This window comes from Amphiprion ocellaris, chromosome 8, assembly GCF_022539595.1.
Source record: "Amphiprion ocellaris isolate individual 3 ecotype Okinawa chromosome 8, ASM2253959v1, whole genome shotgun sequence".
NCBI lineage: Eukaryota > Metazoa > Chordata > Actinopteri > Pomacentridae > Amphiprion > Amphiprion ocellaris.
In genome coordinates this window covers 20707191-20730946 of record NC_072773.1, presented here as the reverse complement: position 1 = coordinate 20730946, position 23756 = coordinate 20707191, and the positions used below count along the sequence as shown (strand labels likewise).

Sequence of the window (23756 nt, the reverse complement as noted above, 5' to 3'; positions counted from 1 at the left end):
GCTCTCCACGTAGAGTGTCAGTTTAACATGAGGAACACACTAAAAACATGTTAACATTCACTGCCAGTGTACCTGCATGCTACAACACTGACCAATAAGCCAGTGTTCATTCAATGAACATTATACAAGTATTTAGAACGCCATTTGGGGATGTCTTCAACATGAAATCCAGTTCTGATGAGTGCTGACGTTAGCATAGTTAAAATGCAACCTGCTACTTTTTTATTTAAGTGTTGTTTCAGTATATAATGCAAGTGTTTTCCTCTATGGGCTTCACTGGTTCAGTATTTTATTGCTGTCTTTGTAAACAACTCAGGTGTGCATTAATACTTTTGTAAATTATGATGATTAAACACAAGAGTTATTGCACATAACATGCTGTCATACAAACTAATGAGGGCTGATAGTGCTGCAAACACTGTAAATCAGGTCAAGTTCTGTGATTTGTTGTCATTGCAGTCCCTCATTCGAGTCAAAAAAAAATAAAAAAATAAAACAAGACATGAATTTCTCACATTCAAATGAAAACTCAGTGACAAACTTTAAACCTATGTTGTTGTTGTTTTTTTACCTAATGCAATAAACCTAGCTCTGAGTTATTTAGATAATCCAGTGAATTCAGCATAATAGTAGTTAAAAAAAACCATGTGTATCAGTCCAGTGTTGTTGTCAAAAATAAACTCCAGACTCTGGAAATATTTAGCAATAGCACTTTATTGAACACAAACAACCCTAAGCCACAATACTGAATGACAAGACCAATTGGCTGCAGCAAACATTTTATAAAATAGATTCAGGTTTAATGTCACTAAATTGTTTTTTTTTTCTTTTAACGTCAGAAAGACAGATGCAGGTTTTTCCAAAACAGTGAATGATCTTTTACATATTTAACATTTCTGTAACAAATTATCATTCACATGTTCACACAAAGGAATAACAAGGCAAAGTGCTTTCAGGATTGCATTGTCGAAAAAACAAAACAGAAAAATGAATGGCTTGAGGTTTAGGTGAGACAGTGGGTGGGTGGGTGACGGGGACTGGGGCTGGTCCTGTCTTGGAGTAGGCATGGGTGGGTGAGGGGTGTCGGCGGGTAGTTAGGGGGGCCCTGGTCAGAAAACCTCAAACCTTTCACCTTGTCCTGTACCCCTTGTAGTCAAACTGAATGTAAAATGTCGGGGCAGTGTGGAGACAGACACCTATGCAGCAGAATTTGGTTCAGAGTGGACAGATGGATTCAAAGGCATACGGCTCGAGGGGCTCTAACTCACCCTCGTACAGAATTACAAATCCACCTTACTATCTTCCTTGTGACAAGCTGTGATATCAACTGCAGGGCAATCAATGGCTGACCCAGAACGAAGCTGTAAACATTGAAATATTGTATACTATAGGGCTAGACAGGGAAGTACATGCATAAGAGGAAACCAAAAGAAATATATGGTGTTTAAAAAAAGCCAATGCACGGTTATTCAATTTTCTAAAAGATGATTCCTCTGACCATTCGCCACTGAATGTTAAAGGGGATAGACTATCATCATAATCTGCATCATAACATTATCTGGCTTCACATTCCAGTGGTATTTTGTCGTATAAATGCTTCTCATAAATATTTTTTTTCCAACGTCAAATAGACATATACACATACAGAACAACCAAGCACACTTTATGTATAACTACCATTGCTTATGATAAATCTGTATTCCCGTACTGTGAATAGATTTTTTTTTTAAAAGTCAGAACAGGTGGAGAGACAAACAATAGTCAAGGCTGCAAAACAAGGAGGTAGGAGAAATGCTACTGAAAAAACAGCAAGTGATGCCAACATGATCGTTCACTTAAATAATCATGAGATACACCAGGTTTCTTGAACCATGCTAGTGCCAACAGTTGCTATTCCAGTCAAAGTCTGAGGAGCGGTTTGTAATAAGTGTAATGTTAGATTTACACCTTTAGCTTGTAAAATAAGGAGTATTAGTTTGAAATCTCAAAAACGGTGTCTGCAGCCTTCCTGATGGCTCCTGATGCTGACTGGGGTAGCAGCTGAGGTGATTTACTAACTGAAGAAATCTTAAGAGGCCCGTTCGGCCTTACAAAAAAAAAAAAAAAAAATTGAATCGTGTCTTAACCCTATATTCCCAGACTGGTCTTATTTTAAAATTGGCTAATTTCAACAGAGTAACTTCATTGGTCCTGTTGTCATCACAGGTCTCGAGACCACGCTGCTGGTGATGGCACTGACTCCTTTACACACAGTAGAATAGTATATTTGCAGATTTGTAAATGAGGTAATCAGCGTTAGGCTAAATAGGGAACCCTGTCATTTACATACATGCCCACTTCATTCACCAGCAAAGCAAAAAGATTTCCTCAGAGGGACAGGACTGTGGAAAATTAAATCAACTTTGGAATGTTGGGTGGACAAGCCAACTTTTTTTTTTCTTTACATTTTTTTGTGAAGGTGCACTGTGAAACTATTTGATTGTAACTCATCACATGCCCTGATTCAGAGTCCTTCCACTCATGATAAGGGCTCCTTTGTATTTCCTCAGATAAGCCACTCAAAATAAAACAGGCAACCCATTACCTATCATTTCTCGCTCTTTTTTAAAAAAAAATTTGCAGTGAATTAAGGCTGCCTCAGCAGCAGATCAATGCCTGCTTTAAGTCCAGTTGTGAGAGGACTGTTAATAGCTTGTGAGTTGCAATGAGGTGGCAACATCTACAGTGAAGCGGACTAAAAAACAAAAACATGTAAAGGGTCTAACACTACTAAAATGTCACAGAACATGCAGTATACATCCTTTCCTACAGTAGGCTATTCCTAATAGCACATTCAAAGGGGGCTCCTAATGGGCAAATTCTCTGATATGGCTCTGCTTTAGAGTAATCAAGCTTGGTGAGAGACTACGTCCATTGTGGGCTCACAGAAGGAGCAAGTCTGTAAGGTGCTCCATCAGAAGATTGCTGCCTTATTTCACCTGCACAAATACTTTGTGTCATTCAGCTCAACAGGTTCAACGGTAAACACTGCAAAGTGTTTTGAACATTTGTTTTCCTTCGTATAAATACATTTCTCCCCCAAGACACATCTTCTGCTGGTGAAAACAAACGGCACTTTCAAGGGGAATGTTTCTCTAAAACCACAATCACAGGACCTCCAAGTAACAAATTCTGAAAACACATAGGCTATACAGTAGATATAAATCTCATGAGTTTCTTAACTGTACAAGCTTTAGGCTACACGCTGAAAAGGGAGGGACACGTAAGAACCCTTAATGCTTAACATCGAAAACAAATATAAGGCATTTCATATTTCCTTTTATCCGCATACATCACTGACAGCAGGTCTAAATATTTTTGAGAAAACATTTCATTCAAGGAGGAAGAGAGGATGCATATACACATCTACACATGCAAATGAACATGTCTACCGGCTATAAACCAGAAGTCCAAACTACAATACCATCAAAGTCCATCCAGATAAAGAAAAAAGAAAAAAAAAAAAAGCACCTACTCAAATCTATCAGTCAACTTGTGCACGGTCCTTTGTCTGAGCAGGCAGCTTTTAAAGTTGGATATTGATCACAGTTTTAAGAATGGAATATCACACACTCCACTATCAAACGCCACCTCTCTGAACACAAACAAGAGGACCACTTGAAATCCTTCATTTGCTACAGATGAGTGACTTTTGGTGTTAACAAAAAGGGCATATTAAATAATTTTTTTTTTCAACTGAGGAAGCAATGATAAACAAAAGGTTATTGCACTTTTATCTTTTGTCTATTTCAAACGAGGTCAGCTTGAGAGAAGATGATTCATGCCTTAATGTCGTAGTAAGACAACAAATGTTACGTCACTTCTATAATATGATCACACTGTTATTAACACTGCACACAGCTACTACTGCAACCCTACTTGTAGTCAGTCTACCCTAAATAACACAAAACAATCTCCACAATCAATTTGCAACACAGTCACAACAAACAGTTTACCTAAATATGATGGTGAATGCAGGTACCGCATCATTTCACAACTTGGTTTGCACTGCGAAGTTACTAATCATCGATGAATACCCAAGAGCTGAGAAGAACAATCAGAAGCAGCTCTGAAATTCCAGACAATGGTCTTTCTACAGTTCATGTGTTACTGACAATCAAACCTCATGGTGTCTGCACTCAGGAGTTGAATGTTTTTCCTCACATCTTTGCCTAAATTTGGTCTATAGGCTCCTTCGCTTCTTATTGTTGGGGGAGCTAACTGAGCCCCCGAGGTGCCTTCTTTGGATTTGTGCTTTCGTACTATTGATCCCCATCCATTCTATGTTTGATGTGCCCTAAATCGCATCAGTTATGTGCAATTTATTCTGCCACCCTAGGGGAGCACTCAGTCACTGGAAACACATAGTGAAATCCAGACTAATACAGAAGGAGTTATTTAGGCTTTTTTTTTCTTCTTTGTTTTAACTCCGATCACACAGGATTGAAATAATAATGCTCAGAGGGAGTATGAGCCTATCTACTGTGGTCATGTATGTTCAGTGTAATTTATTTTTTCCCATTATAAGGCTTCTGGGAAATACAAATGGAAGACCGTACCTTTCGGTAGTAACAAATAAAAGGCACCATGCCACCACTGTGCTTGATATTACACAGGTCCTACTGGTGGGGGGAAATTAATAACCAAGTGTTCAGGCAGGGAAGGCGGTCAAACTAGCATTAGTCATACAGTAAAATTGTATTGTTTTGACTTACAGAGGTAAAGTTTTATAGCTACCTTCATTTCCCACCTTAAAATTAGACTGTACCCTTCACTCCATATGACTTGCACCAAATAACAGACTCGTCTGTTGATTATGAGGAGAAAATGTTCAAACAGGGTAGCTATGCTTTTCAGTTTTAAAAAAAAAAAAATGGGCTTGTGCATGTTTAGGTTTGACATGCATATGTTGAAAAGTCACTCACACACACTACAAGAGAGAAATCTACACGACTGGCATCAGGAAAAACAAGAAGAGATCACAGAGGATCAATGTCAGCATCGTCACACAAAAGATCACTGATGAGGTAAAACTGCAGGTCCAATAAAAAGTACAAGGTGCAGTTGGCTGCCCCTTTGTAAGGTAGGAAACATGAGACATCTGCCAACACTAATCAAACACTTCCGTGTAGATACATCTGATTTAGGCTGGTTTAAGCAGAATTACACTACCCCCAACAAGATGGATCACAAGATTTTAACTCTTTGTTAGCGTAGCTGTACAAGCATTTTTCATAAGAATTTCTTTTCCGTCTGAAATCATTTTTTGAGGTACACCACTTGTATCCCCAGTGTCGTTTGGCTGTAGATGACAAAGAAGCCAAAGCTGATTGTTTACGAGTGAATTCTGAATTCATTCATTCACAGTGGAAAATATGGCGATATCCCAACCTCTCAAAACAATCTCTGCACCATGGCAACCTTGAGCGATGTGCTACCTCAATTTATTTGTGTGCTTCTTGACACCCGAAGGTGTCTGTAAGACCAAAATAAGCCAATTTTTGAAAGCAATCCAACCAAGTAGCATAACTCTACGGGCGATGCAACTCATCAGGTACTGCCAGGTATCATTTTCTTTTTCAGCTTTTAAGGCAAAAGGCTCAACAGTGGATCAGAGAGTTGAATTGAAATTTGCCATTTACTTCAAGTAAGAACCAAGACATCCATTGAGGCAAATCAATTCTATACTGTATATACCATGCTTTTTTGGACATCAAAAACTTTTTTTTTTTTAAAAATGGTAACACACACATTATAAACCATCTTGTTACACACACAACCTAGGGATTGCTTTGCCAATACCAAAGGGACTAACTATATTCTTTAAAAATGTCCAATTATAAAATAGAGTTCTACCAACATTAAATTTAACTGAATACTTGCATTTAAGTACTAAGATCCCATGCAAATATGTATATAGCTTTACTTTGACTAATATAATTGGCGAAAAGACATGCAGCTCCAGACACAAAACTGTAATAATCCTGCCTACGTCTGAATATGTTACTGACCAAGTAAATATGATTCATGTCTAAAGGCAAATCAAGGTTTCTATGGCACTAAATGGGTGTAGCTTAGGTGCATTTTTGTCAAATATAGGCTATTTACGAGTATGTGTGATCATATCTACTGTAGACCGTTTTGTCCCTCTTGTTTTACTGTACTGTAAGGCAATCTCAATGGAATGGATGAACATGAATGTTAAATTCATCTGAACTCTTGTCCTCTGTTTACCTTGTAGGCTACACTCCACACAAATGTAAATGTATAGAGAAAGAAAAGTGGTATTTCACAACAGCAGGCCTACACGCCAACGATAATGCCAAAAAAAAAAGAAAACATATCCAGACCTTCGATGCAGGAAGACTACTACACGTACTGTATAATATGTAGAGAACCATTTAACTACATGCTACCTGTATGATCATAGCTATGCAAGACAAATGAAGAGCAACAGTTTAAAGTCGGGAGAAAGTAAATTGTCCTGCTCTAAACTGACCCTACATTCATTTCAGTCAGAAAATTCATGGCTCAGATTTGATGGTCAGACTGTAAACTGCTTGAACATATGCATAAATCCATTGCTGCTTTACTAAGAAGGTTTCCCCTCTCAACACGTTTTGGCAAACAGGCCTCAATTGTGACCAAAGATTATGACATCTAACCCGCATTTAAATCTTCCATTGGCATTTATGCTATGATTTACTGAATTGGCCTAAATGGATGGCAGTGCAATATTTGTGCTGCACACTATTACACACACGCGCTATTGCTACAATTGGACCTTTCATTGCTTTCCGTTTCTGACTCCAGATATATTGTATATGCTCCATTTGTTTAATTGTTGCTATATCAAAATTGTGATCTAACTCCATGCACAATCACTCACTTATCACTGGTACACACAAATAAAAAAAGCATGTATAAGAATACTGTGATACAACAAAAGGATTCAGTTGCAACTTGTACAGTTGCAAGGGGCAATGGCTCCATTTACTGGTCAGATAAGGACATCACAAGAGAAAAAAATCCCTGCCTGAACAGGCTGGCCTGACAGCACCTACAGATGGCAGAAAGAGCATGGAGAGTATTATGAGGAGCCTGCCTGAGGTGTCTGTTGAATCACTGGACTGACTTTAAGTGACTTAGGCCAGAGTCTGTATTGTTAACAGTAGGCTGGGTAATGTAACCTTGTCACTTTGCCGGGCCGCCTGCCCAGAATAGATAACACAAACAAGTCAGTGGGCAGTGGACACTGTCCCGAAGTGCTTGGAGACACTTTTTTTTTTTTTTTTTTTTTTTTTATAATGCATTGTTAGAGTACAATTTCATTGTAGCCTTTGCTTGTCTTTTGTAACCCTTCCTTCCTGTATTCAGCAGCAACACACATGCATGTAAACATAAGTACATACATTACATCTGCTCTACTTTGCACACTTAGAACCTGAATGTACTAAAGTGCGTGCTTGACTATCTAATTAAGTGCTGTGGGATTAGGGTTAAAAAGGAATTAAATTATGGAACATCCCATCAAAAAATTGTAGACATAATCATTCTGTGGAGATTTGATTGGATTAATAAATTCTGCCTGCTGCTTCAGCACAGATCCTGAGAATACAAAAAAAGTATGTACCTATCTCCAGTATTAATAAGATATCGGTTCCCATGAAGAATATAAGTTGATCAAGAGAACCAAGGCTGGGGTCCACCAATTAGTTCCATTTCAGTCAGCTATGGAGGTCAAATGAAATGCCGACTACTAATCCACACCACTAACTCATAGAAATCACTGCTCTGAAATGGATTTCTTTTAAATTTCAGAAAATCAAGTTAAATACAATAATGCAAAAGCCTTTTTGTCAGGGGTATTTAACAACACAGTCTAGTCTAGGTCCTCATCTCTCATCCAGTCAACTAATGTGTGCAATTGTGCCACTTCAATACCAGTGGATATGAAGTTATCACGCCAATGAAAACAATCTGACTCAGTGTAATTAACCACCAGCAGATGGTCTAAAAAAAACAACAACAAAATAGCATAGATATAACATCTAAAAGTCACAAACAGCTCTAGTGGTCCGATACAATCATCTTTAGTATGCTTAGTACCAGAAAACGGGATGAGGAGACAACAAAATGAACACCAAAAAGCACATATTTGGATTTCTGCTATTCCTGAAATCTAAACAATAGGTATTGGCCGAAGCAAAGATCCCTCTCCTTTTTTCCTCTTAGCCCTATTCGATTCTTTTAGGGATATCAACTCCCTGGTCATTGATGATGCTGGGTCATAAAGATATGCCAGGCATTGTTTTTTTCCCCACTAGATACTGTGGTGCAACTGTGGTTCAGTGTTGTTGCTATCAAATGGGTGGGGACATAATCAGTCTCAGGGCTTGACATACTCTGCCATTAAGCAATCCAACTGAAATGATGTGTTACGGAAGGCATGGGTCAAAAGGCATTTCATGAGATGCCATAAAGGCAATCCAGTGCATTTGTGCTGACACTGACAGTAAAATGCCCGGCACACACAGAGCCATTCGTTTAGTCTTTAGGTAATTTGTCATGAAATAAGAAAAAATAAAGAAAACTCAAACACATTCCAGGGAAACAAAAGCCCTTGTGACAGTGATTGTCTATTCAATAACGCTAAACGAAAAAGGCCAAAAGAAAATATTGCTTGAAAACTGCCCAATAAAAATAGCAGACAATACTCTTTATCTGTTCAAACTGATCAGAGTTCACCACCGAGAAGTTGAGATATAAGCTATTAGAGGCTTAAGACTAGTTCACCAGCTCCATGAAATACTCCTTTAGTGAGAGCTTGTTAAAACCGCTATGCTGATGGCCGGTTCAACTTCAGAAACGCAAAGAACAAAAACATCGTTAGTGCCTAAAATCCAGAACTGATTGCTCTCTTTCAATAATCAGGCCATTCGGATTCTGAAATCTTTTCCAAAAAACACTGTTAAAGAGATGGGAAATAAATTGAAATGGCTTGTTCATTTATGTGCTCAGATATATGATGCTTTGATGAGGTGTTGTTGGCAGATATTACTAGTAAAGCCTTCATCTAGAAATAAACAAGGCCTCAGTCAGTCACTATCCTACAGTAGTTCTCTAGTCCTACAAAAAGAGAACATTAGGCCTACGGACCCTGGGTGAAGATGAAGCAGCTGCTAAACGAGTTGACGAGGTATATCAAGATCTATTGTCTTTCTCTATACAGTACAGTTCATCTCAAATAAATAATTTATAGCCATAGTAGTGTTGATCAACTTTGGTCATAACTTATATGCTTAGAAACATTCTAGCTTAACAAACACTTATTTAGCATCTTTAAAAAATGAAGTCAGCATTAACAACAAATTGATGATACTAAGCTGACCCGAACATGGTTCTCCTTTGGAAGGAGACATGCTAATGTATTCAGCAGCATTACCAAATTATTTTAAAATGCCAAACAATTCTAGGCCGTACATTTAAAGTACACTATGGAATTAACATCTTTGTGACCCTTTTCCAAATTTCAGATTGTACTGTAGTACACAAGCATTGCACTCTTAAGCAAAATTTAGATTTTCCCTTGTGTGGTTCCTTCATAAAAATTCTACGCTAACGGACAATAAAAAAACCCAAAAACAAACAAACAAAAGAAAAAATAATCAAAATTATCAAAAAACAAAGAAACTCTTTGATCATTCTTTTGGGAGGGCTGTATGTTCCTCTACAAGGTCACCGCAACTGATTAAACATGATATGACTTTTATACTGGATGATATGAAGAGAAAGACAGCTGAGGATAAAGACATTTCCATGCTCTTAGATGTTGGTTATATAACTATGCTGACATGGTTTTAAAGGGTTAAATGATTTAGAGATGGCCAGATTGCTAGTGTTTGTTTTGAATGCCACACTTCATTGGAGTGACCTTGTAGAGCAATCTGCCTCTACGTATTAAGCACTACTAGGAGATGGAGGAATGGGATCTAATTGCATATTAGGTTTGACTGCACCTCAAGAGAAGACCAAACACTCACGCACACACAGACGCACAAACACATACATACACAGAAACATGTGGGTGGGTGCTCTCCTGGTCCTCTGGGCCATGTTAAAGGGAGTCGCCCCCTGGTGGTGATGATGGTGATAGCAGCTGACTGAGTGGGGCGCGAGACCTCACTCAGACAGACACCCGTCCAGGCCGACCGGTGCACCGTGACGGTCTTTGACATAGCCGTTGTGGAGGCCGTTGCTGGGCAGGGGGGCACAGGTGGCGGTGATGCCGCAGTGCTTCAGCAAGTTGAGACCCGGGGAGGGGGAGACTGTGGGAGAGGAGCAGGAGCAGGAGGAAGGGTCCCGCTGGGGGAAAGGCTTCATGGTAGAGAGGATCAGAGCCAGGCAGTCAGCCACGTCCTTGTTGGGAGCACAGGCCAGAGCTGGGGTGTGGCCTGATCAACATCAACACATCCACATTAGTGCATCACATGAGAGTTAGATTGCAAAGTTGATCTAATTAAAATCTTTTATATTAAAACAGATCAAATAACCGTGTGTAACGTCAAAGGTATCACTCACAGTGGCAAACTTGCAGAAAGTTATCACCCAACTTTACAGTCTCTCTCATTTCTGTAGGGTATTTTAGACTGTTCCCTCCAATTGTTTTGGGGACTGTTCACTCTCTCAGCTCTCATGAATGTGATTTTCATGATAAAACACAACACATAGTACATTGTCTATTCAGAAACAAGTTTCCCAAAGTGACTAACTAGTGAACATAACTAAATAAGAAGAATTTTGATAATCTGCAAAATAGAAGTCTTTTGTTACAGCTGCAGAGACTGTGGAGGCTGTACAGCTAAATGACAAATGAAAATAAACAATCTCTATGGCTTGAGGTAGAAAGGACTTTCTGTTGTGCTTTTTCTGCAGCTAAAAAGGGTAATTGAAGCTGCATCCACACAGTTTTCTTTTTAAAATGGTGTTCAAAAATAATTCTGAGCATCAGCAATGTTTCAGAAAAAATGTGCCCATATGAAAACAAATGAATACACCTATCGGTTGCTTAGTTGTAGAAAAATGTAGGTAGCAACAGCATAACGTAACTGCACACCAGCTGCTAGCATGGACAACAAAGTCAACAATGCCTGTATTTCATTATAGATGCTGAATTAACCATTAGCAGTCAAGACCTGTCTGTTTTGCAGATAAATATAGATGAGTTGTAATGGTAGTGAAAAGTGAAATGAAAACTTTAAAATAAATAAATCTCCCACACAAAAAGGAATTCCATACATTATGTCACTGCAATGTAAAACCTTGTCTGTAAGCAGACTGGATACACAGAATGTACTAAATTTAAGCGTGCCTTACCTTCCTCATCCACAGCCAGCACTGTGGCTCCTCTACTCAGCAGTGCCTGCACCACCGTAGCCAGTCCATTACGTGCTGCAAGATGGAGGGGCCTGCAGGAGAGCAAAGTACAGTTTGAAAGACAGCTGGCACACGGACAATTCACTGTGTAATTCTCAGTTTAGAATACGTAAAGAATACCCTAGCTTTAAAAATAGATAAATCCTACTAGCAGTGCCCCGATGTAAAACAACAGGTCTTCTTTAGAGCTCACATTTCTAGCACAGAGGATACTAAAAGAATCAATGATGGCAAAACAATGAGTCACTACTCTTATTTTCACCTGTGCTTTTCCTGCCGTGGCACTGTCTGCTATGAACAAATTCAACAGTTGGAAAAATAGTTGATTTTGTCCAAAATTAAGTGAAAGACTGGACGCTTACCAGAGAGGATTTTAAATATTCACACTTTGTTGAAATCAGGGGGATCACTGATACTAAGACAAATAAGGCCTATGCAGTATTTCAAGGCTATTGTTGTTATTTTCTCACATTTGCAGAGCACTGTTGGTGGCATTTATGAGAGTGGGACTGTGGATCTCGCCCAGAATCAGCAGGGCGCACATCTCATGGGCCTGAGGACCAAATAAAGAGACAGTTAAAAATGCATAGTCTTCTGTGAGAATGAATTCCTGAGCATTTGAAGAAAGCGTTTTTGGTCTCCTTATACACTGATGTTATTTAGTATAGCATAAAAAATATTTCTTACAGAAACAGTACTGGCTTAGGTGCTTTCTAACTGGCACTGTGCTGGCACTCTGACTTTAGAATGTTTTAATAACTGATATGTACCTTACTGCAGGCCAAGTGCAGGGCAGTGTTCCTGTTTTCATCCAGCAGTGTCAGGTCGGCCTTGGCCCGGTGAAGAAGGATGGCTGGACAACACCAAGACATAAACACATTTATTACATGTGACTACACATGCTCTGATAGTAATAATATTCAGATGAGACGCACAACAAATGTATAAGTTTCTTGTAAAGCACTTTGGCATTTGTCTTGAAAAGTGCTGCAAAATAAAGCTGTGTCCTGACAGTAACTCTGAAGAATCCCACCAGAATACCAGGCATAAGACTTACCCACAGTGCCACTGTGTCCCTTGTCAGCAGCTACCATCAGAGCAGAGCATCCACTGGTGTCCACTGCATTGATCTCTGCTCCATGGCGAAGCACCAGCTGAAGTCCCGCGACATCCTCAGCAAATGCAGCAGCATGCAGTGGAGTTCTACAGGCAAAGACAGAGACAGTCCAACTAATTACTGCATGAGAAGTGTTTCTGAACTGCATGTTGGATATGACAGAAACACCCTTTAGTACCTGATGCATAAAAGGGGGTGTTTGTGTCACAGATTTTCAGCATCCTTGCGAAATGGACAATCTGACATTCGCATTCCCTTCACACTGACCAGCCAGTTTTGGGAGGTGGGAGGAACTGGCCAGTGTACTCCTATTTATAGCTGTCTTTTTTAAGTTGTTAGTGAACCATCTGTGGAATTTTTTTTTTATGTGTGCAAGCGCAATACTATCAATGTGTCCTCAGAGAGAAAGAATTAGACAATGTTTGCCATTATTATTAAACTATACCCTACATATTAATTTGATTTTCAGAAAATTATATATATTGCACTTGATCATCTTTAGGTCATATGCCTTCTCTCTCTGTTCCCACATAATATACTCAAGTCTTTTGTTCTGCAGCCTCACCTTCCTTTGGCATCTCTGGTGTTAATCATCTGGACCCCAGCAGACTCCAGCAGTCTCTCTGCAGCACCGCTGTGGCCATTCATCCTACAAGCCAGATGACTGAGTTAATGAAAAGTCTCATCTAAACCTAACGAGTAGGGTTTCTTGACAGAAGCAATTACTTTTGGTACACTGAGACACAAGACAAGAGGATATGCAAAGTTAATACTCACAGAGCACAGTGCAGGGGGGTGAAAGGGTTTCCCTCTTCATGGATAAATGTTTTAAATTCAAGTAAAACCTCCAAACAGTCTTCATGCCCTGAGAACAAACACAATCAGCAGTACAGACAACAGATGTTAGAGTGATGAATTGCAACATTAAGGTTTGGAAATTAGCCCCTTCCAGTTGATCAAACTGAACAAACCTTTGTAAGCAGCCCAGTGTAATGGGGTGTATTGTTTGTTGTCCAGCAATTTATCTTGTGGGTCTGTTGCCATGGCGGCCTGCATCAGACTAGCCAGGATCTCTGTGTGGCCTCTGGATGCAGCGTAGTGCAGCGGTGTCCTACCCTGGGTGTCCCGACATAATGCAGAAGCTTTGTGTTCCAGAAGGGCTGTCACACAGTCGTCATGGCCCAACACTGCCTGAGCACAGACCAAACAGGGGTAATTAGATTAACTCCATTTACATTTTCTGGAAAGAGATTATTTTCATTTCCATTTATCTCTTATGTGTTCTACTCCAGTATTATCAGATCTGGGTATGTTTCCCAGATAGAGATCGTGTCTACTCCCAAATCAAGACTTTGTTTCAATGAACATCTTAAAAAGCCCATATTATGCACATTTACAGGCTTCTAGTTATATTTGTGGAGGTTGACTAGAATATGTTTACATGCTTTAAAGTTTAAAACATATTCTGAGTTTTAGTCTCTTTCTCTTTTTGGCCTCCCTCCTGAAAAGCTCTGTCTGCTGCAATTCATCAAGGGGAGGGAGGATGCTGGTTATGCACAGTAAACCCACATCTATGAGTACACGCACACAGACAAAGCTCTGCCAGAAGTGGCTCTAGCGAGGAAATAATGGGACTGTGAAGAAGCTGTTCATTCTTAGCCATTAGGTAGGCATTATGCAAATATGCAAGGTACATGGTGACATAATTAAGGTCTGAGAGAAAGTCTGGACTTCAAACAAGATATGTAGGCAGGTAAGGAGCAAAAAAAAACCCCAAAAAACTATGGATTCCTTTATCAAATATTGTTTCAGTCTGTAGCTACGCTTTGTGTCAGTCCAGGAAACAGGCCACTTAACATGCCTTGACAACTGCTACTCTGAACCTCTGGACAGTTTAAGATCTTTACCTGCCTTTTTTAACATTAATATTTAATACTTTTTCTGACAGATAGGCAACACTGTTAGATGCAGCTAGTTCGTAGGGTTTCTTCCAAATTTCACAATAATCAACTAACAAATACAAGCTTTTCAAGTGGTTTGGAAGGGAGAATGAAAATGAAACATTTAGACTGTTGTTTGTTGAAAATTTTGAATTGTGCTGTTAAACGTTGTACTTGACCCACCAACTGGCTGAAGTTTTCGAAGCACAAATGACGTTCTGACACAGAAAATAACCACATGCAGTGTTTTGACCTACCCCTCTGTGCAAAGCTGTGCTGCCCCTCTTGTCCTTGGCATCTGGCAAGGCACCCTTCTCCAGCAAGAAGTGGACACAGTCAGTGTGACCTCCCAGAATAGCTAGCATTAGAGGGGTCCTGAAAAAAAGACAGACGTAGCAATAAGGATGTATTTTTCACTGTATGTTCGTTGTTTAAATTAGCTTTAGGTATTGAAAGTGTTTTTCAAAGCTTAATGAACAAACTGTTGCTGTTCTTTTAAAAGAAAATGACTTACTGGCCAAATTTGTCTGCCACATTGGTGAGATCACCCTCCTCCCCATAATCAATCATCATGCGCAGGCAGTCCGAGTGACCATTGGCAGCTGGTATGAAACAATATAAAAAAGCCATTTGACATGACATGACATGTATACGCTATGACATAAAATTTGTAATGTCACAAAATGTGCAATGCTGTGCTATTAAATCTTTCAGCTCAGAGAAGTATACCTGCAACATGAATTGGAGTCCACATGAGACGGTTGTCATTGAGGAGACAGGAGGCCCCCTGAGCCAAAAGCACCTCCACACAACGTGCGTAGCCTTTCTGGGCAGCCAGGTAGAGGACAGAACGGCCTGCAGCATCCTGCATGTCCACATAGGCTGCAGTCTCTGTGAGCACACGCAGCGCCTGCCAGTGGCCTTTATCAGCCTGAAGGAGAGGAGGAAGACAGTTACAAATTTGCATTTAGTCAAGATCAAGAGGGCAGTTACAACCTAACGGGGAACCTGGGTGCAACACTTACAGCAAGATGGAGTGGACTGACTGGAATACTGCTCTCTATGTCTCCTAGTGCATTAAAGGACATCTCCAGGAGCTAAAAGTAAAGCACAACAGTGGATATAGGTTAATTTAGAAACAAAAGAACTAAAACATGTTGCACAAATATAAAAACTTGCAAAACAATCCCAGTATTTAATCCATTACTTGATGCGTAAGATGTGATATTTGTGACATATGACATGAATGATCAATAGCTGTGTCAAGTTGTGGGGTGGTCTCACATTAAACAGAAAACTCACCAGCTCCAGGTTCTGTTTGTTGCCATGGTAAGCTGCATAGTGAACAGCACTGTAACCCTTTGAGTTGACCATTGACGGATCAGCACCATTGTCCAAAAGATGTTCCAAGCAGCTGTTATAAAAAGGGGGAAAGAAGCATTGAATTGAAGGGCACAATCAAAGTCTGTCCCATTTTGTTAAATTTTAAGTGTTTTTAAGCTCTATTTATATGTTTGTGTTTCGTGAACCTCCCAAAAAATTTAGCTACATGTCATGGCGATGCAAACCACATAACATATGTGATAGGTCCACTTGGTTGTTATGGCATATGACATGCATGGCATGTTCAGAGCCATTTGCAGCTTTAGTGCTGTGTGTACTGAGAAATGAATGGCTGTTTACATGGCATATTGCTGTTTCTGGCACAGACCAATATGTCGTGTAAACATGGCATATTGATTTGTGTATAATGCTTCTGTGAAACTAAATTTAATAGGGTGTAATTGTATTTGGCTTGGCTTAATACAATCGCTAATGCCAGCATTCTGTCAACTTTGTGCTATGCTGCTTTTGGCTTTCATAGCTCTACTAATCTATACATATTCATATATACCAACTCTGTTCCAAGAGTTATCTCTTTTTTGTGTTACAGTAATTTTAGTAAAAGCAACTGTTCAGCATAATTCGCTTTGCTTCTATCATCACTGTTCAAAGTACAAGAAGAACATTAACACAATAGCATAGAAAGTCTACTGTTAACTAGCAGTTTGGCAGTGCAATTGCAGAGAAATGCAGATATCCTAATAACAATAGAATTCTAATGTCATATTGGTCCAAATAAAACCACATGATGTTTTTCTACATGCCCTATTTTTTATGAGCAGAAAAAAACAGCACATGCAGGTGTGCTCCACATTTTACAAGAAAAGCGCGTTTTTAAGTACAAATACCGCAGTCGATCATGCATATATAATGGTGGAAAGATTAAATCATTATTGTGATTAATGTTCCTTTAATTCTTCAAATTTTGTGTAGATTCAACACAGGAGCATAAATCAAGGTCACACTGATCACAGTCGGATAAAAGACCGAGAAAACAAGAAGATAACTTACAAGTACGACTCCTTCGCTTCATCCTCATCATTCTGATGGTTCCCAGAAAAATGACGATCAACTCTGAAAAGAACAAAAAGCGCATGATTCAATAAACCTTCTAGTTCAGAGTTACATACATTGTACATTGTTGCAATACTGCCCATTCTTGGTTGTGCTGTTTAGTAATGCTGCTATCTAAGAATGTCCGCTGTCACCCAGAAGTAAATGCAATTTTAACTATGAACCCAAATTTTCAATAATAAAAAATATATAAACTGCTTGAACTGAATGAGTAATGAGAGAAAATGGAAAATGCAAAAACTGGAGACAGATAAGACCAAGAAATAAACTTTTTTTTTGCTCACCAACTCTTTATGAATTTCAAAATCCTATCAGTCAATCGGTGTGCTGAAAAAACAGCTGACTTTTTGCTAAACTTGGACAGAACTTAGTGCCTTGTGTTGATTCTGCTGTTTCAGAGAACACAGTAGGAGAGAGAAACCAGATTCCAACCTGCTGAAGGCTTGGGAGGCGGCAGAGTAGTGCAGGGGAGTGCAGCCTGTCTGGTCAGGCTCGTTGACCTCAGCGCCAGCGCTCACCAGGGTCACAGTGCACTGGTACCTCCCATTAGCAGCCGCATAGTGCAACGGTGTCCTATACAAAGTAGGCAAGGAAACACTTTAAATTCTTACATGCATTGGGTATCCAGGGGATGACAATCGATTGCTGTTAAAAAAAAACACACCTAAAAACATAGATTCAGCCAAAATGAAGGGGAACTCACCTTCCCATTATGTCCCTCTTATTCAAGTCAGTACCGCTACTTAAGAGCAAGTTCAGACATTCAACATTTCTGTAAAGCCAGACACGCATGAGAATAAGTTAAGCTGAAATAACAAACGACATGTGACAGTGCAACATTTTGCTCATTTTAATATTGTTGTGTTAAAGCAGATTCTGTATCTTACCCTCCAGAGGCAGCTGCGTGTAGACAGGTCCTCCCAAAGTTGTCAGGGGTGTTTATGTCAAACCCAGCCGATAGTACATGCTCTTTACTCATAGATGAAACTATACTATACAGCTGACCTGTTGAAAATTGAAGAAACAGCTGGAGGTAACAGGCACGCCAAAGTGTGCATAAACAGTGACATAAAAGACCAAGTAAATCAGAGTGCACATATTCATGTCACAAACCTGAGGAGAGTAACTTGCGACAACAGTCTGAAAACCCGTACAGCACAGCTAAGTGCAAGGGGAACATTCCATGGATCCCACGTCTGAAAATGCAAAAGCAAAGCAAAACGTTAGCAACCAAACTTAAAATGTGAAAGACGCAACTCCGCTGTTCTACAACTTACGGCATACAATTGATTCTAAGTGCGCATTTTATTGTGCTTTTTTTTTTTTTTTTTTTTTTTTTAAACAGCCTCGTGGTGCTATTATATTTCATATCAGGAATACAATTGAAAGCTTTGCTGATACCTGGCCGTGTCTGCTCCGTTGGTCATCAGAGTGCTGATCAGCAGTTCATGGCCGTACTTAGCAGCAACGTGGAGAGGAGTATTGCCATACTTATCCACACAATCAATTTCCCCACCTGATGGAAAGCAGGGAAGAAGGTGAAAATCAAAGACCCATTAGGAGGAGAGAAAAGGCTGCACCAACGTATTCCTGCAGCTCAGTCAGAGAGTGCAGTCATCGTTACCATTTTGGATGAGAATCTGAGAGCGTGTGAAGCGTCCGTGAATGGCTGCCATGTGCAGGGGGCTCTTCCCTTCTTTGCTCTGGAGACAGTGACAAACAGAATATAAAATTACATCATTTAACCTTAGACACACTGCATGGAATATATTGAGAGAATTCCAGGTCACTGATCGAAACAATTAAGGCGAAGGTGCCGAGTTTTTTCTGCAAAGTGGAATTTTTGGCACACTCAAAGGAGGTTTTAGCCAGCACCAAAGGTAATCACCTCCCAAACAACTTCACTCTCTGCACTTAAGTGGAATTAATATATTTTAAGTGACAGTTTCATGTTTCAATAACTCAATTTCTACTAAAAAAAGAAAAAAAAATTCTATTTCATACAATATTATTTTTAAGGTCTCATCTGCTATAAATAGAGGAATGAGCAATAGCATATGAATCCTTAGATTTATTCTGACATTTTCACTCTCATGCATTCCCTTTTCACACACAACAATATTGTCATTTCTGGCAGCTAAATGCATGTGTGAGATAAATTCTCTACCACTGCACATTTACACTTTAACAGGTGTTTCTATAAGCAGGAATAGAATGTGTAGAATCTTTATCCACCCACCTATGCTGATTATATTACTGTGGAGAACAACTGCAGCCTAAACACACACTGATTTAAATCTTTAATAATCACAAAATTACATGAATATTAGTAAGAAAAACAAAGATAATTCAATTCATACCTGCTGGTTGACATCTGCCCCATTGTTGACCAGCAACTCCAGACAGAGGGCCCCGTTGGTGGACACGGCAGCCAGGTGCAGAGGGGTGTAGCCACACTTGTTGGGCTGGTTAACATTAGCTCCATGGTTCACCAGCTCTGTAGCCACAGCCTCCTGTCCCATGTAGCAAGCCACATGGAGCGCAGTGTTTCCAAAGCCGTTGGGCTCATCGATCTGAGTGTAAAACACAAACACGGCACAAAATCACTGTACCTACAATTAAGATTTTAAAATAAATGGCCTCAGCTCAGTTTTAGATGCCCAAGATCAAAAACTCTAGGCGCAAAGCTGTGACATTAAATCAAATAGACAATAAGGCATAATCGTATGGCTAGACTAAATAAATGAATGCATAAGAACTCACCTCTGTCCCCATCCTCAGTAGGTACTTTACAATTTCGATGTGACCACTTGCAGCAGCAGCATGGAGAGGTGTGTAGCCCTGCTTATCCTTGCAGCTCTTGTCAGCACTGCGGGACACCAGCAACTTCACAATCTCCACGTGTCCTGTTGAAAACACCAAAAGGAAGTTAAAAAAATGTAGCAATAATTCTACCTATTTTGGAAAATCCAAAGCAATAAAAAACAGAGATGGAGAGATTTAAGTACATGAGATACAATTTATTGTTCCCCATCTAAGTAAAACATGTTGTGGACCACAGTGACTTTTACTGTAATTTAACAATAACTTGTGGTGTGCAGCATTGGCAGGGAAGTAACATTTGCTAACCCAAGTAAGCAGCACAATGGATAGGCTGTCTCTCCTTCTTATCGATGGCACTCAGGTTGGCCCCTTTGTTCAGGAGCAGCTTCACCATCTGTTAAGACAAATTGAAAAAGTTTAATGGAGAGGAACTGCACTTTGGGTCAAAAATCTTCAAAGGGGAGGAAAATTACTCAAGTCTCACCTCCTGGAACCCACTCTGAGCTGCATGGTGCAAGGCAGTTCTGCCAGTGCGATCTGCCATGTTCAGGTTGCTCAGCTGGGATAGCAGGGCCTCTGCGCAGCGTGTGGCACGGTTGGCAGCAGCCACATGCAGTGGAGTCTGCCAGAACTTGTCTCGTGCATTTGCCTCGGCTCCACGCCTCAGCAGCAGACCCACTGCCCTCTGGGGAGAAGGAAGCAATCACCAGGGCTTTAAGCATATATCTTACTGCTTTTCCTTCCATCAGTGCAATATTTGAGTGTGGGAAGTCAAAATGAGTACAACAATCACTTTGGGTGAATGCAAAATTGAATTAGAAGACGTCATCTGACTGAGAAACAATTTGACTCTTTAATATGGCAGGAGATGAGTTTACTGCTTACTTCATTCCTGGAAGCAGCTGCTCTGTGCAACGGGGTCAACCACACATGGTCTTTAGCATTTACACTGGCACCTGGAAGACAAAAAAACTAATTATTTTAAAGGGGTCACAAAGATGTTGCAAGTGAGAAGTGCAATGCAGCTGCACAGTGAACCAGCAATGAGGGACATGTCCGTTGGGATGATGACAAATGCTAAGTGTGCGCCACACATTACTAACGTAAAGACTGCTAAATTCTTGACACATAAGCAGGTATGAGGAATACATGGAGCTTACGAACCTGATTCAATGAGGAGGTCCATTATATGGACATCACCCACACAGGCAGCAGCATGAAGTGGCGTACGGCGCTCTTGGTCCTGTCGAACAGACATATGATCAATCAAGAGGAAAATGACGTTTGATTTTCATGATTATCTGAAGCTAACGTCCTTCAGGATCTGGATCCGTTTTGCATAGTAACCGAATGTACTTCAAACATACCAGTGCATTGACATCCTCCTTTTTGTGCAATAATAGTTGAACTTCTTCAGCATTACGATTGAAGATGGCCTGGACCAGAGGAGGCTGCAAGACAGAAACACCAGTTTAGTTAACGTTGCATAAATTACGTTAGCGTTGATCGGGACCGAGGATTCGGTTGTGACCATCACACATCTATGATTTATCTGAGCAGGCCAAATCCTGGTTAAAGCCGTTAACTCTTCAATAGAAACTTTAAAGAAGATGTGAATGCTGTCAAATGTTGCATTCAACGCGTTTACTGCAAGAAACTGGACGTGATTCTTGCTTTCTCCAGTAGATACACAGAGCCTTGGCTGAGGCCTACAGGCCCGCTTCTCACTACTTACGTCAGCTAGCCAAACGGCTCCTGTTAGCTAATTCTGCTAGAGCTGGCTCTGACCCAGCGCAGGGCCTGGACTACAGCTCCTACAACGCACACTTTAACTTATCAACGCCGACCATTTGCTAACCACGAGGAATTACATCCTCGTGATGCAGATATCAATTTAGATAAACATGCACCGCTAATAAGCCAAGAAGGAAAACGAGTCGAGGCAGACGTAGAATGCTGCGCACAAGAGCTGGTCTTTCCCAGCAAATAGACTGCGCCACAGCACAAACACGGAGCGCTTTCTTTCATCGTACCTGGTCTGCAATGTTGAGTACTCCCATCTCCCTAACTCAGCCAGGACGGAGCTCCTTCATGAGGAAAAAACTTCGAGGTATATTGAGGTGCGCTACTGTGTCCACTTCTCAGACTACACCCATAGCTGATTGCAAACAGAAATGCGGTCTTGATCTGTCACTGTTGTTGTCTGTATCCAGCGTCTGGTCTGACGATACTGGCTACGACTGTGCTGGTCCGCCTACAGGCGTGGCGGTCCGTGGTCTCCTCCTCGGATGAAATGGCGACACCGTGTGGCAGGAAGCTGCAGAGCAATCTGCATTTACACTGGAAACATGAATGGATCAAGTCGTCTGAAAGGTCAAGTGGCGTATTCGGGTCCCATACAAACAACTGTGGCTGTGAAAAAGCAGAATTTTTAAATATAGGAATAACTGAACTACCAAAACGACCATTATCGCATGTGCACTACTGAGTTGAATCATCAATATATAACAAAGTAAATATTTTTTCCCTGTAAAGGTATTCAACAATAAGCTAATCATATCCTATTATTATTATCATTCTTGACTCAAAGACATCACACAAATAGAAAATTATTTCCCTATTCATTATTTTACTAATAACTGACAACACATCAGGTAAATACATTTCAGGAAATATTTCCCATTAATTTTGCATTTTAAGTCAAGCCTGTACTATCTTTAAAAGGGTAGACAGTAGTAAACAATGGCAGAGAAAAAGATGTCCAGCTTAAAGGGTCTGTAAAATGTTCATTGTCTGCATTGTTGGTTTATTATTAATCACTGCCAAAAACCTGACACAAAACCTAAAAAAAAAACAGATAAAACTAAACCAAAAATGTGCACTCTCTTTGGATAATCTAATGAGCAAAGGGGAAATCATGGATTTACAGACAAAAGTTTTTTTCAATTTCCACAAATAAACTAGAGCATTAAGTTAAGATTTCAAATCAACAATTAAAACATACATTTAAATATGTTAGAATAGAATAGAATGTCCTTTATTGTCATTGTACAGTTTATCAAGAGGTTGGAGAGCTTCTCCTTTGTTACACAAAAAGAAAAATTAGACTCTGATGGAAAAGTACTGCTTGCTGAATGTTGTGTAGAAACTGATAATGTCCTTGTAACCTTATGGGTTGCTGCTGCAGACTGGAATGTGTTTTGCAGGTAATTCCTCACCTAAACCGATCTGAACTGGTTTGTTATCAGCTGTGTAACGACTCTAACCTCAGGATGTTCCACACGCACCTGCATCTATAAAGGAACAGTACACATTTCTCTTTACTAGAGTTTGTTGCTGTGGGACTGAGCCCAGACTGCACCTTCTGTCATAATAAAATATTCATCTCATTACTCTGAACTGATCTCTTGTAGATTTTTTCTTATACTTTCTCTTCTTTTATCTTGCTATAAAATTTACTAAAGCAAACCACATGACCTAATTTGATAAATTAAAATATTATATTTGGAATTAAAATATGAATTAAAATATGATAATTTCCCCCCAATCAAAAAAGTCATATGACTTTGACATACTTTATCTTGTTTTTAAAATGATCAAAGCAAACAGCATAGTTAAAAAAAAATTAAGTTGATATTGCACACAGGCTAGTTAAGGCTAGCCATTAGCTAAGCTAAAAGTAATTTTCCCCTTTTTTTCCTGTTGTCTGAAATTTAAAAACATAGAACTTTTCAACACTTCAAAAACAAAATGTCAAACCCCTAAAACAAGACAACAACTAAAACTTAAATCAAACTGAAAGACAATGAAATAAAGTATAGCTAAAAGTAATCCCGCTAGGCTAACTTACCTTAGCAGAGTAGCAGTAACCATAGACATAACTGCCATTTTCACAGCGGCTATTTTGATATTAAATAGTAGATAACCACAGGCGTTAATCACAT

The 23756-nt window shown here is 39.8% G+C and overlaps 1 protein-coding gene across 1 annotated transcript; it reads right to left on the bottom strand.

Moving 5' to 3' along the window:
• Nucleotides 1-696: 696 nt before the first annotated feature.
• Nucleotides 697-22168, bottom strand: ankrd52a (ankyrin repeat domain 52a). The gene is made up of 28 exons (XM_023292955.3): nt 21846-22168; nt 21180-21263; nt 20977-21055; nt 20698-20768; nt 20297-20497; nt 20119-20206; nt 19753-19895; nt 19350-19562; nt 18614-18692; nt 18391-18505; nt 18103-18185; nt 17877-17994; nt 17693-17761; nt 17422-17562; nt 16927-16989; nt 15835-15946; nt 15558-15629; nt 15262-15463; nt 15047-15134; nt 14790-14907; nt 13564-13783; nt 13370-13457; nt 13158-13241; nt 12533-12678; nt 12246-12328; nt 11946-12028; nt 11416-11507; nt 697-10493 (listed from the first exon to the last, which is right to left on the bottom strand). The coding sequence occupies exons 1-28, from the start codon at nt 21870-21872 to the stop codon at nt 10222-10224; spliced, it is 3234 nt and encodes a 1077-aa protein (XP_023148723.1). The 5' UTR covers nt 21873-22168; the 3' UTR covers nt 697-10221.
• Nucleotides 22169-23756: the final 1588 nt, after the last annotated feature.

Coding starts and splice junctions, on each gene's coding strand:
- ankrd52a (XM_023292955.3), bottom strand. CDS start 21,872: ATGGGAGTACTCAACATTGCAGACCAG. Junction 19,896..20,118: donor CCATTGTGCTGCTTACTTGG/GTTAGCAAATGT, acceptor TGTTTTCAACAG/GACACGTGGAGATTGTGAAG. Junction 11,508..11,945: donor ACCAACAGTGCTCTGCAAAT/GTGAGAAAATAA, acceptor GCTCTCCTGCAG/GCCCCTCCATCTTGCAGCAC.